General features: G+C 39.1%; 1 protein-coding gene and 1 long non-coding RNA gene across 2 annotated transcripts; one reads left to right on the top strand and one right to left on the bottom strand.

The window, feature by feature from the left end:
• Positions 1-479: 479 nt before the first annotated feature.
• Positions 480-4,232, top strand: LOC132461160 (uncharacterized). The gene is made up of 5 exons (XM_060056206.1): positions 480-754; positions 1,012-1,111; positions 1,385-1,530; positions 1,769-2,076; positions 4,170-4,232. Exons 1-5 carry the CDS (start codon positions 562-564, stop codon positions 4,230-4,232), a joined length of 810 nt encoding a protein of 269 aa, XP_059912189.1. The 5' UTR covers positions 480-561.
• A 307-nt stretch (positions 4,233-4,539) lies between these two features.
• On the bottom strand, positions 4,540-6,594 carry LOC132461274 (uncharacterized). The gene is made up of 2 exons (XR_009526588.1): positions 6,213-6,594; positions 4,540-5,716 (listed from the first exon to the last, which is right to left on the bottom strand). It is a non-coding gene; the product is annotated as an uncharacterized LOC132461274 (long non-coding RNA).
• Positions 6,595-10,790: the final 4,196 nt, after the last annotated feature.

The raw sequence follows: 10,790 nt of genomic DNA, 5'->3' as shown, positions 1-10,790 counted from the left end.
GTCTCAAGATGCCACTTGTAGTGTAGATTTATTAATAAAAACTAAATAATCGTGTATTCGAATTTTTTTCCTATACGATTCTTCACTGCAGTATCTAACTTCCAATACGCACTTTAAATATAACTTAATTGAACAACGTTACATACTGTAGGTTCGCATATGTGTCGCCACTTAAAGAGAGCCGGGAAGCCAGAGATAGATAGCGTCACGGCCCGGCTCTTGGCCATAACAAATATGGAGACACACCAAGGTTTAAACTGAAAAGTAACCATAATTTATTAACAGACACAAAGTTTAACCAAAAATAATGTGTCTGGAGAGGGAGAGAGCCATGGGCAGACTGGTGAGCCTTTTATCTGCCACCCTCTGATTGGGGATGATTAGGCAGCTCCACCCAACCGGAACCACCTGAGAGGAGAGACCTGGGGAGGAGCAGAGGATCTTGCCCAGGTTAACTATAACAGTCAGAGGGCCGTCACAATAGACCAATTTTCACCTTACGTCAGAACGACGTCACACAGGTTCAATCGCGCAAGACGGTGGCAAAAGACAAACAGAAAAATGTCGTGTTGTGCCGTGGGATGCCAGAATCGTAATTCTGTAAACAGTGACCTGAAGTTTTACAGAATACCAGCAGATAACAACTCGTTTAATGCCAACCGCAGACGTCGTTGGTTACAAGCTATCAGAAGATCCGATTGGAACAAAGACCTTATTAAAAATGCCAGACTTTGCAGTTCACACTTCATATCAGGTAAGTTAACCTAAGAACTTCACTCAATCAGACACATCACTCGGTTTGGCTTACAACAACAAAATAATGGTAAAGTTGTACGCTTATCTAACGCTAGAACACAGAATAATGTAGTTTTAGTCGTTTTAGCGAACTTACCTTAAATTGTGTTACGTTGTCTTGACGACTAGCTAGTCTCGTAAGCTTGGCAAACTCAGGCTAAATTTACCTGTTACACTATCGTACTGTCAATAACTAGAATATTGTTTTTTGGACAGGAGAGGTCTCCATGGACTTCAATAGTCCCGACTTTGTACCTTCTGTCTTTTCCTTCGCAACCCAGTGTGAAATAGACAAAGGAGATACAAAACTTGAGAGGTAAATATTGTCACTTTAGCCTTATTTAGTTGCTAACTGGAATCACATTGCATGCATCAAAATGCAGAGAATGTATGGCAAGTAAGGTCAGATAGTTTTTAGATAATTTGTCAGACCAGATTTTTGTAATGTCTACATTGTCTTGTGAAGCCCTGTTAAGCTATGCTATGTAATTTACACTTGACTTGGTTTTGGTACCTGATAACCTCCTATGATCTACCAAGCAACTAAACTGTTTTGGACTGACTGTTTGACTTCATCTCTGTGTATCAGATTTAAGAGGAAAAGAAAAAGGGAAGAAACCATCCACAGACCACCAGATGATGTACAGCGGTCCAAAGAAGCTAGTGATGAGGCTTCTGGAGCTTGCCTGTCCTCAGATGACTGCAGAATGGAGCCTGGTGCTGATCAATGCACTGGTAAGAGCTTATAATACCTTAACTAATGTAGGGCAGTCATTATTAGGATGAATCAGGTTTTGTTTATATATTGTTTAATACAGCATAACTGTGTTGTTAATGACATTGATCATTATTCTGTTTAGCACATGCTGTTTGAAAACATCCTTAAAAAATATTGAGAAAAGCTCAACTTAAACAAGTGACAGTGCTTATTTTATTAAGTCTTAAGTCTATTACTATCTAATATCTATTTCAGAAGCCACAGTCCCAAAGGTTCTCCATGATGATCTGAAACACAAGTACAGCCAACTTTCTACAGAGTGTGTCAACCTGCGTTTGGAGATCGACAAACTGAAAACTGAGAATGAGGAACTAAAGGCAACACTCATGAATACACAATTTTCCTTTAGCTCTATCAAGAGTAAAGCAGTGCAGGTTCTGTTTTTCACAGGGCTGACCAGTGTCTTATTTGAGTGGTTGAGTCACAAACTTAAAGACAGTGTAGAGGTTGTGCGTGGCTCTATGAACCTGAAGGATCATCTATTGATCGTCCTAATGAAACAGGCCGAATCTCGATTCTTCCCCTTGCCCCTTTTGCTTTGTCTTTGTCTTTGTCTTAACCCTAGCACTTGCAAGTGTAAGGGCCAAGGGCTGAGATCTTTCCCCTATGAAATGAGACGCCACTCGGTTTCGGGTACGTCATCATTCATCGTCGCCAGCTGGCTGCCCCGTCACCAGAGCGCCGAAACGCCAATAAAAGCCAGAGAAGAAGAGCGATATATATATATATCTTAGATGCTGCCGCCATCGTTGAAGAGTTGAGGGTGTGTGTAGCATAGTGGTGAAACGGATCAGTGTGTCCACGGTTCGGTTCAGATAACCGTTTTGGGCCTCGGTTTCGGATACGGTTCGGATTAGGATCATGTCTGTGATAGTAAAAAGGCGGACTTTTGGGGGAGGGTTTGGGGGAGAAACACAAAAATGAATGAGACCCACAGTCTATTTGCAATGTGTTAATTGACTGCAATCAGACAACTTGCAAGGCTTTTTTGTGCAATAAATGTTCCCCTAAATGCATTTGAAAACATGGTGCACTGAGTGTAACATGTAAGGGTTAACGGCCGACGAGGCTTAGAACTCTGGCGACGAGCGCAACGAAGTTTAAAGGCACCCAGTGCAACTTTCGAGGCTTAAAAATAAACATTCAATTTCTAGTCTTTTTTACACGTAGTAAGTTTCAATCACTCCATACCATTACATACCGACATTTAAGCAGCAAAGATGAGACGTCGTTGTGTGGTGAGAACTGATACAAAATCGATAACAACAACAATGCCGCCATTTTCTTTATTTTTTGTAACCTACAATAAATAAAGCAGGCTTCCAGTCAATGGAAAAATGGCTTCTCCCTACCGGCGATTGTTGTTGTTTACGATTTTCTATCAGTTCTCACCACACAACGACGTCTCATCTTTGCTCCTTGAATGTCGATATGTAATGGTATGGAGTTATTGAAACTTACTACGTGTAAAAAAGACTAGAAATTGAATGTTTATTTTTCATTGAATGTTTACACAAAGTTGCACTGGGTGCCTTTAAAGCCCAGTTTGTTTTGAACGCTGACAGGCTGAAGGGAGGGGCGGGAAAAGTCTCATTGGCTCGGGCAGCACTGGAGAGAATGCATTCCGCTGGGTCCTAAACACCCTTTGTATCGGACGTAGGCTACAGTAGGCAAAATACGCTACATAAGGCAATGCCTTCATGAAACCGAAATCCGCGGATCTCCAGAATGCTCCGAACTGTGGTAAACGAACCGAACGGATTCGGATACAATTCGAATCCGCTGCAGGCCATCTAGCTGGCAAGCTACCATATAAGCCAATGGAGTGGTGGTATACGCGCTAATTGTATCCTAAAACTACCGTTTGAAAGCTTCAGTTAAGACCTACAATACTATGCATCGTTCGTGTAGCACATTTCAGATCAAACCGAGTCATTATAAACATATAAAAAGTTGTGTAGATAGCTGTAAAATATTCCTCGCTTCAAGCAGCCATGTTTTTTTGAAAATTCCCGGTTTCGCTATGTGCTCTGGGATAGCCCTTGGAGGAGCAAGTGAGCTCTCAAATCATCTTAAAAATAAGGGGTACATAGCACTCAATCTTATCCCTTAATCTTGATCAAATTGGGTATTGAGACACCACTAGCTCTCACATGAACGCGCAACTTCAAGGGTAAGGGGGAAGATAAGGGGTAAGGGGAAGTATTGAGATTGGGCCTTAGACTAGGGCTCTGCAACAAGGATATTTTTGCTTTCAGATTACTAGGGCTCTGCAACAAGGATATTGCTTTCAGATTTAATGTCACAGAAAGTGACATTTCAAACATTTTGAAAAGTTGGCTCCCTGTTATGTCTGCGACTTTAAAGCCTCTCATAAAGTGGCCAAGCAAGCATGCAGTATTAAAGAATATGCCAAAATGTTTTAAACCTAAATATAAACATTGCAGGTGCATTATTGACTGTACAGAATTTTTTATCAATAGACCCACAAATTTAACCTCCAGAGCCCGGACGTACTCGAATTATAAAAGCCACAACACTATTAAATATTTGATTGGCATGTCACCTTCAGGAGCCATTTCTTTTCTGTCGGCAGGTTGGGGTGGGCGAGTTTCAGACAAACAAATTACAGCTGAGTCTGGATTTTATGACCTTCTAGAGCATAATGATGAGATACTAGCAGATCTGGGTTTTACCATCAGAGATGAGCTTGCCACACGTGGTGCCACACTTAGGATCCCTCACTTTACCAAAGGTAAAAAGCAGCTCTCTGCTCAAGAAGTGGACATATCAAGGCGTTTGTCTAATGTGAGAATACACATTGAACGAATAATAGGTAGATGGAAAAATTTTACAATTCTGACAACTATTATTCCACTCACACAGGTTGACCTGTTAGACGATATAGTGATTGTTTGTGGAGCAAACCTTTGTAAATGTATAGTCCCAAGATAGCTTAATTTAGATTTATTCTGTAAGTAACTGTTTATTGTCATCAACACAATTAATTGCACATTCAAGTGTTAAAATGTAAAATATTAGTACTGTATTAAATCATTTGCTTCGAAGAACATTTCATTCTGACTTGTTTTTTTTTGCACTGTTCACAACACCAATCCACAACCTTTCTTCTTACTCTGGCACATGTGTAGTGGAAATGGTTCTTGCACTTTGCACAGTCAATCATCATTCCAAAGTCTGGCCTTTGACAGTGTGAGCAGACTGTAGGTGACTGCATCAGTGGATCCATGCTGCGTGTTAACAGCTCAGGCAAAATACTCTGTTTGAAGAACTTTTCAGCTTTAGGCAGGACTGCTTGTAGCATTTCTTCATCTCTGGTGATGCGGTTGATAGCAACAACTTGCTTTGTCCAAACCACAAAGTCGCAGTACTGGGTGTTGCATACAAACATGTGTAGCTGAACTTGATGGTAGTATCCATGATTCTTCTTTAATTGTAGTGCTTTGTCTAAGCAGAACTGTGTGTCCTCGCTACTCCCTGTAAGACCATCACGGTATTTGTATGGACACTTAATCTCTAGGGTTGCTTTCCCACAGCAGGTACAGTTTGCTATTCCATCCGGCGATGCCCCAAGATGTGGTTTGTCTGGCCGCACAACAAGACCGCAAAGCTCCACTTCAAAGTTGGAATGTTGTGCTTTCATTATTTCTGTGTATTGTCTTCTGGCTGTGTCCTCCATATCTCTTCCCCAAAGTACTGCTGGCACATGGGACAAGTCTTGTTTATTGTAGTGCATTACCTGTTTTACAAGGTTTAGTTTAGCTGTTTCGGTTACTACAGTTTATACACGATGTAGGGTTGTGCTTGTTATCCTTCCATTTCTGTGTGTGTGCCAGGCCTGAGACTGTGCCTGATTTTTAGTTGTAAGCTCAAGGTTTACACACTGCTCATTAGTTAACCCCTTCCTCAGTTTTTCAAAAGTCTCTTCACTCCTCTCTTGTAGTTGATTTTTGCAGAGGCATCTCAGATTGGCATCATACAGAGCTACTAGTGGCTCTGGGAGGTCTTCGGCCTCTGTGTCAGATTCTGTTGCGGAATCTGTGTCACTGAGTTCCATGGTAGTGAGTACAGCTGCGTTAGGTGCCAGTAGTTTCAATTCCGCAATGTCTTCATCTGTCAGTTCTGAATACACAAAATAAATATTAGATAACTTATTTTCATACATCTGCCATTAATAGTTACATGACCCTGATTATAACGTATGTATTTACATTAATTATAAAATATAATGAATACCTTATTGCTATATGTACATGACCTGATCTTGCCTACATTCAGATTGTGCCTACCGTTTACATTATTCTGTCTACGCTTTACTCTGACTGGCTTCAGTTGGGTGTCTGTCCTTTTAGCCTTTCTGAAGCTGATCTCGCTTAGTCAGGCTGGTTTCACCTCTCTCTTGGATGTGTGGATCCACATATTTGTCCCTGAAGTACAACACCTCTCCGTCTTTCCCATCCTGACCCACACCTCAACTTTGAACATTAGTGCAGCTGCATGGCTGCAGCATGACCCTAACCTGAACAAAACATTTTTTGCTTTACATATACGTTGCTGACACTGACAATTGGGTAAATAATGAACATTTACAATAGTAAACTTATGTTGGTTTACATACCCAGCCATACAGGTGCAGTTCGCAGTAAGAATACAGTTGTTGGTCTTGTTGACGATAACCCAGGCCTTGTACAATTCTGTCTTCTTTCCCTGTCTTTGGCTAGGCAGAACCTCCGCCTTCATCACAACGAAGTTTTGAACATTGTAATCATGCCATAGTATGTCTTGGACATGACCACACAGAACAAAATTGTAAGCATCCAGAGACTTGTACGCTTTTAGCTTCTCCCGGGTATATACACTTGGAGTTTCGATTAGGTAATTATAAATCTCTGGCCACTGGATGCTAGGCCATTTCGTTTCCTCATTTAACCATTGACAAGGTGCTATGGCAAACGGATCTGGAAGACGTATCCCACTGCCCACTAACGTCAATTTGGCTAAATAACAGTGTTTATCACATTTTACTAACTTTAGAGCTTCACAACATTTTACTAATCAGATCTAATCAATATTAACTATAATCTTTTAAAAATCTATCTAGGCTACTTGTATTATTATCCGAGTGGTCCTTTTGCCGTTATAAATAACTACCCTTTCGCTGTTTTCTGCCACCACCCTGTGCGCGCTTCCGAATGTTTACAAATAAAAAATTGGTCTATAGATAGATACTTTATTAATCCCGAGGGAAATTCAAGCTGCAGCTAGACCAAAATGAAGCAAGAGTTTTAGCCAATCCACGTGCTCAAAAGTAGAGTGTTGAAAAGAGAGTTAGCAGGCTATTATTATGTTTGGTTTAATATGAATGAATAAAATGTTTTATTGTTTCATGCATACAACTGTATGCCCAGCCCACATAGTCAGAATGCTTCCTATTAGGGGTGTGACGAGATCTCGTGCCACGAGATCTCGCGAGATTAAACTCGACGATATTACCCGTCGCGTTAAAAAATACTCGCGATATTTGTGAGCTATCCAAACTTCTATTTTTCGCCTGTGGGGGCAGTAATGCGCCTTTGCTACATCTAGCCTGCCAGAACCTAAAGAAGGAGAAGGAAAAGAAGAGGAGGAGAAAGAGGGGAAGCATCGAAAGCAGCCATAAACTGTGTTCAAAATCGTTCCCTATCACAGATATAGTGTACTAAATAGGGTGCTCGCCATTTTGTAGTGGTGTTCGAATTCTCAGTGGTTAATTTCATGCACTATATAGTGCACTTAAAATACCAAAAATGTGAGTGTACATACGATGTACCCTACTAGGGATGTGTCGGTCGCGACTGATTCGTTACAACAAACGAATCCCGAACGTGAACGACAAGAACTGGTTCCCCAAAACAAGAAGAACTGGTTCTTTGATTCTTTTTTTTTTAACATAAACCAAACATATGGTCACGTAAATAAAATATACGAACGAACAGAGCTCCGTCTCCCCGCGACTTATATTGATTGAGTCTACAACTTTCTCAAAGATTCAGCCAATGAGAGGTAGCAATGGTGTTGGAATGGCACCTGGGTAAACCAATGACAAGGCGGTACCGTCGAATATGCGCGCTTTCTCTGTCTGACGTATTTTGGGTCATACCATTCGACATATATCCCCCTCAATTTTTTTCGAAAATAGACTTCACCTCCAGCTGTTTATTGGATAAACGCATTTCCCAATCCCTGGAGTCTTTGCTCCATTCTGCGTCAATTTAAGAACAAACAAAGAAATTAAACTGCAGTTCGTATTTTTTATTTATGACCATGCAAGTTCTGTAATGCCTGAACAATGAAGAATTAAATGTAAAGTAAAATAAAATTATAAATGTAAAACCATGAATAAAATATAGAGAGTAAGCAAGTGATATAAATATTGGTGGGACGTTTGATATACTGTATAGCAGGCATCTCCAAACGGCGGACTGCGGTCTTGACGGTCCTATCCGGACCCATGACCAATTAAAAAAAAAAAAAAAGTTTTTTATTTTTTATATTTCTTAATATGTAATCTGACGTAACGAACGAATCAAAACGACCTAATCAAATAAACGAATCGTTATAGTGAACTGAACTGAAAGAACTAGTTCCCGGAAAAGAATCATTTTGCCCATCCCTATACCCTACATGTTACTCCCGTATACCACAATGCAATGCGGTCGTGTTTTTCCGGAGGAGAAGAAGAAGCTGAATAACCGCGAAAACGAATACATTTAATGATGGAGTCTCCGGCTTGCGTTTAGAAATGTCAACAATTTATTTGGGATTTAACATAGAATATTTAACATTCAAAATTAATTTAAAAAAACTTGAACAAGGAAATGTAACATTCAACATCAATACAACCTCCAGCCCGGTTTGTTTAGATGATGTGGGCGCATCACGTCACACAAATACCCGACGCATTTACTGACGCAAATGACGTTTAGAAATGTTCAGCGTAGTGTCCGAATTCTCGTTTGTTCGTTCCCTATATAGTGCACTATATCATGAACACTATATAGGGAATAGTGAGTGAGTGTATAGGGAACGATTTCGAACACAGCTAAAGACAGCCAGAATGACGTCGGAAAATACCCGTATTACCGTCGAAGATGCCCCCGCCACTCTTAAATAATTTGTTTGGCAGCATTTTGGGTACTTTGATTTGGTTTTGCACATAATGTTGTTTGCACTTGAAAAAAAGAGAATTATTTAATTTAATTTATTTGACTTTAACTTTTATAATTTTTTGTTTTAGTTTCAATTTCATGCATGTAATGAGTTGTAATAAAACATTTCAAAATGCATGATGCAACTTGGTTAAATAAAAGTCTGTTGGTCCAGTCATATATTTTGTCATTGTAGTTTTCTTAAAGTCTCGTCTCGTTCTCGTGGACCCAATATCGTGTCTCGTCTCGTGAGCTGAGTGTATCGTCACTCCCTTACTTCCCAGGTGAAAAAGTAGTATACTTTAGTGTATTACAAGTATAATTCAATTATACAAAAGTTAGTACAACTATACTTATACTTTTTGTGCTTTATTTAAAGTATACTTAACATATACTTTTAAAAAGTGTACTTCACAATAGATGTAATTAAATTCAACTTTAACGTACTTAAAAATAAGCATACTAATTCTGCAATACTTAAAGTGGTATTGCTTTGTACTTTTAAAAAGTATACTTTATTTTAAGTTTATTTAAATTGTACCTAAGTGTACTGAGAAAAAGTATACTAAATTGCAAATACTTATAGTGGTAATTTAGTGTACTTATAAAAAGTGTACTTTATTGTAAGTGTATTGTAATTCTTGTATTGTGTATTGTAAGTCTTTTGGAATTCACTATTAAAATACTTTTTTAAAGTGTAATTTAATTTCACTTCATTAGAAGTGTATTTAAGTATACTTCCGTAAAATTCACTTTAATTTAAGTTAATTTTAAGCTGCATTTCAGTATACTTAGCAAAAGTATACTAAGTTGCACATACTTAAAGTGGTAATTTAGTGTACTTCTGAAAAGTACACTTTGTTTCAAGTCCTATGTAATACACTATTAAAATGCTTTATTAAAGTATACTTAAATTTCCCTTTATTAGTAGTGTATTTAAGTATACTTCCTTACAGTTCACTTTAATGCAAGTTAATTTTAAGCTGTATTTCAGTGTACTTAGAAAAAGTATACTAAATTGCAAAAACTTATAGTCGTCATTCAGTGTGCTTCTGAAAAGCACACTTAGTAATACACTATTTAAATGCTTTATTTTTAGTATACTTTAATTTCACTTCATTAGAAGTTTATTTAAGTATATTTCCATAAATTCCACTTGTAAGTTGATGGAATGGGTCATTTCATACATCACAACCAAAGTGTTGAATTAATCAAAAATTTACAGATAAATAAAACTGAAATGGCTACTTTTTGCAGTAGGGCCGAGATCGTTTATTGGCCTGTGGCATGTGCCACCGCGACCACTGACATACCATGGCATATGCCGTTCTGGAACGGTAACTGCCGTTCTGAAACGGTAACTGCCGTTCTGAAACGGTAACTGCCGTTCTGAAACGGTAACTGCCGTCGCGACCACTGACATACCATGGCATATGCCGTTCTGGAACGGTAACTGCCGTTCTGAAACGGTAACTACCGTTCTGAAACGGTAACTACCGTTCTGAAACGGTAATGCCATGGCATATGCCTTTCTGGAACGGTAACTACCGTTCTGAAACGGTAACTGCCGTTCAGGTGGAACGGTAACTGCAGTTCCCAACAATGGTATGTGACACCAGCATAACTCCTCCGTATAATTTCAAGACAGGTATTGCCATAAATGTAAAGGTATATATATTTGGTATTTATTGACACAATATCACAACATAACGCCGTAAATAAAGGGATTTACACGTTTCTCTCGTCCGTGCTGTTGTTAGGATATTTCCGATCTGTTTTGTTGTTGCTTTTGTAATGACAGATGCTTTTGAAAACAGCCGGACTTGCTCCGGTGACGGTAGTTATAGCCTAGCCTTCTAGGTGGCCATAGAGCTAGTCTATTGCTTTGTTCCAATATCCATACTATCCGCAGTCATTATACTTTATTTTAGTATGACTTCTTTTTTTATATAGTTTGAGTACGTAGTGCGTTGCAATTAAGATCAGGGCGAAAGGAAGTGTAGTGAAAG

This window comes from Gadus macrocephalus, chromosome 7 (assembly GCF_031168955.1).
Source record: "Gadus macrocephalus chromosome 7, ASM3116895v1".
In the NCBI taxonomy this organism is placed as follows: Eukaryota; Metazoa; Chordata; class Actinopteri; order Gadiformes; family Gadidae; genus Gadus; species Gadus macrocephalus.
This window is presented reverse-complemented; position numbering and strand designations above follow the sequence as displayed.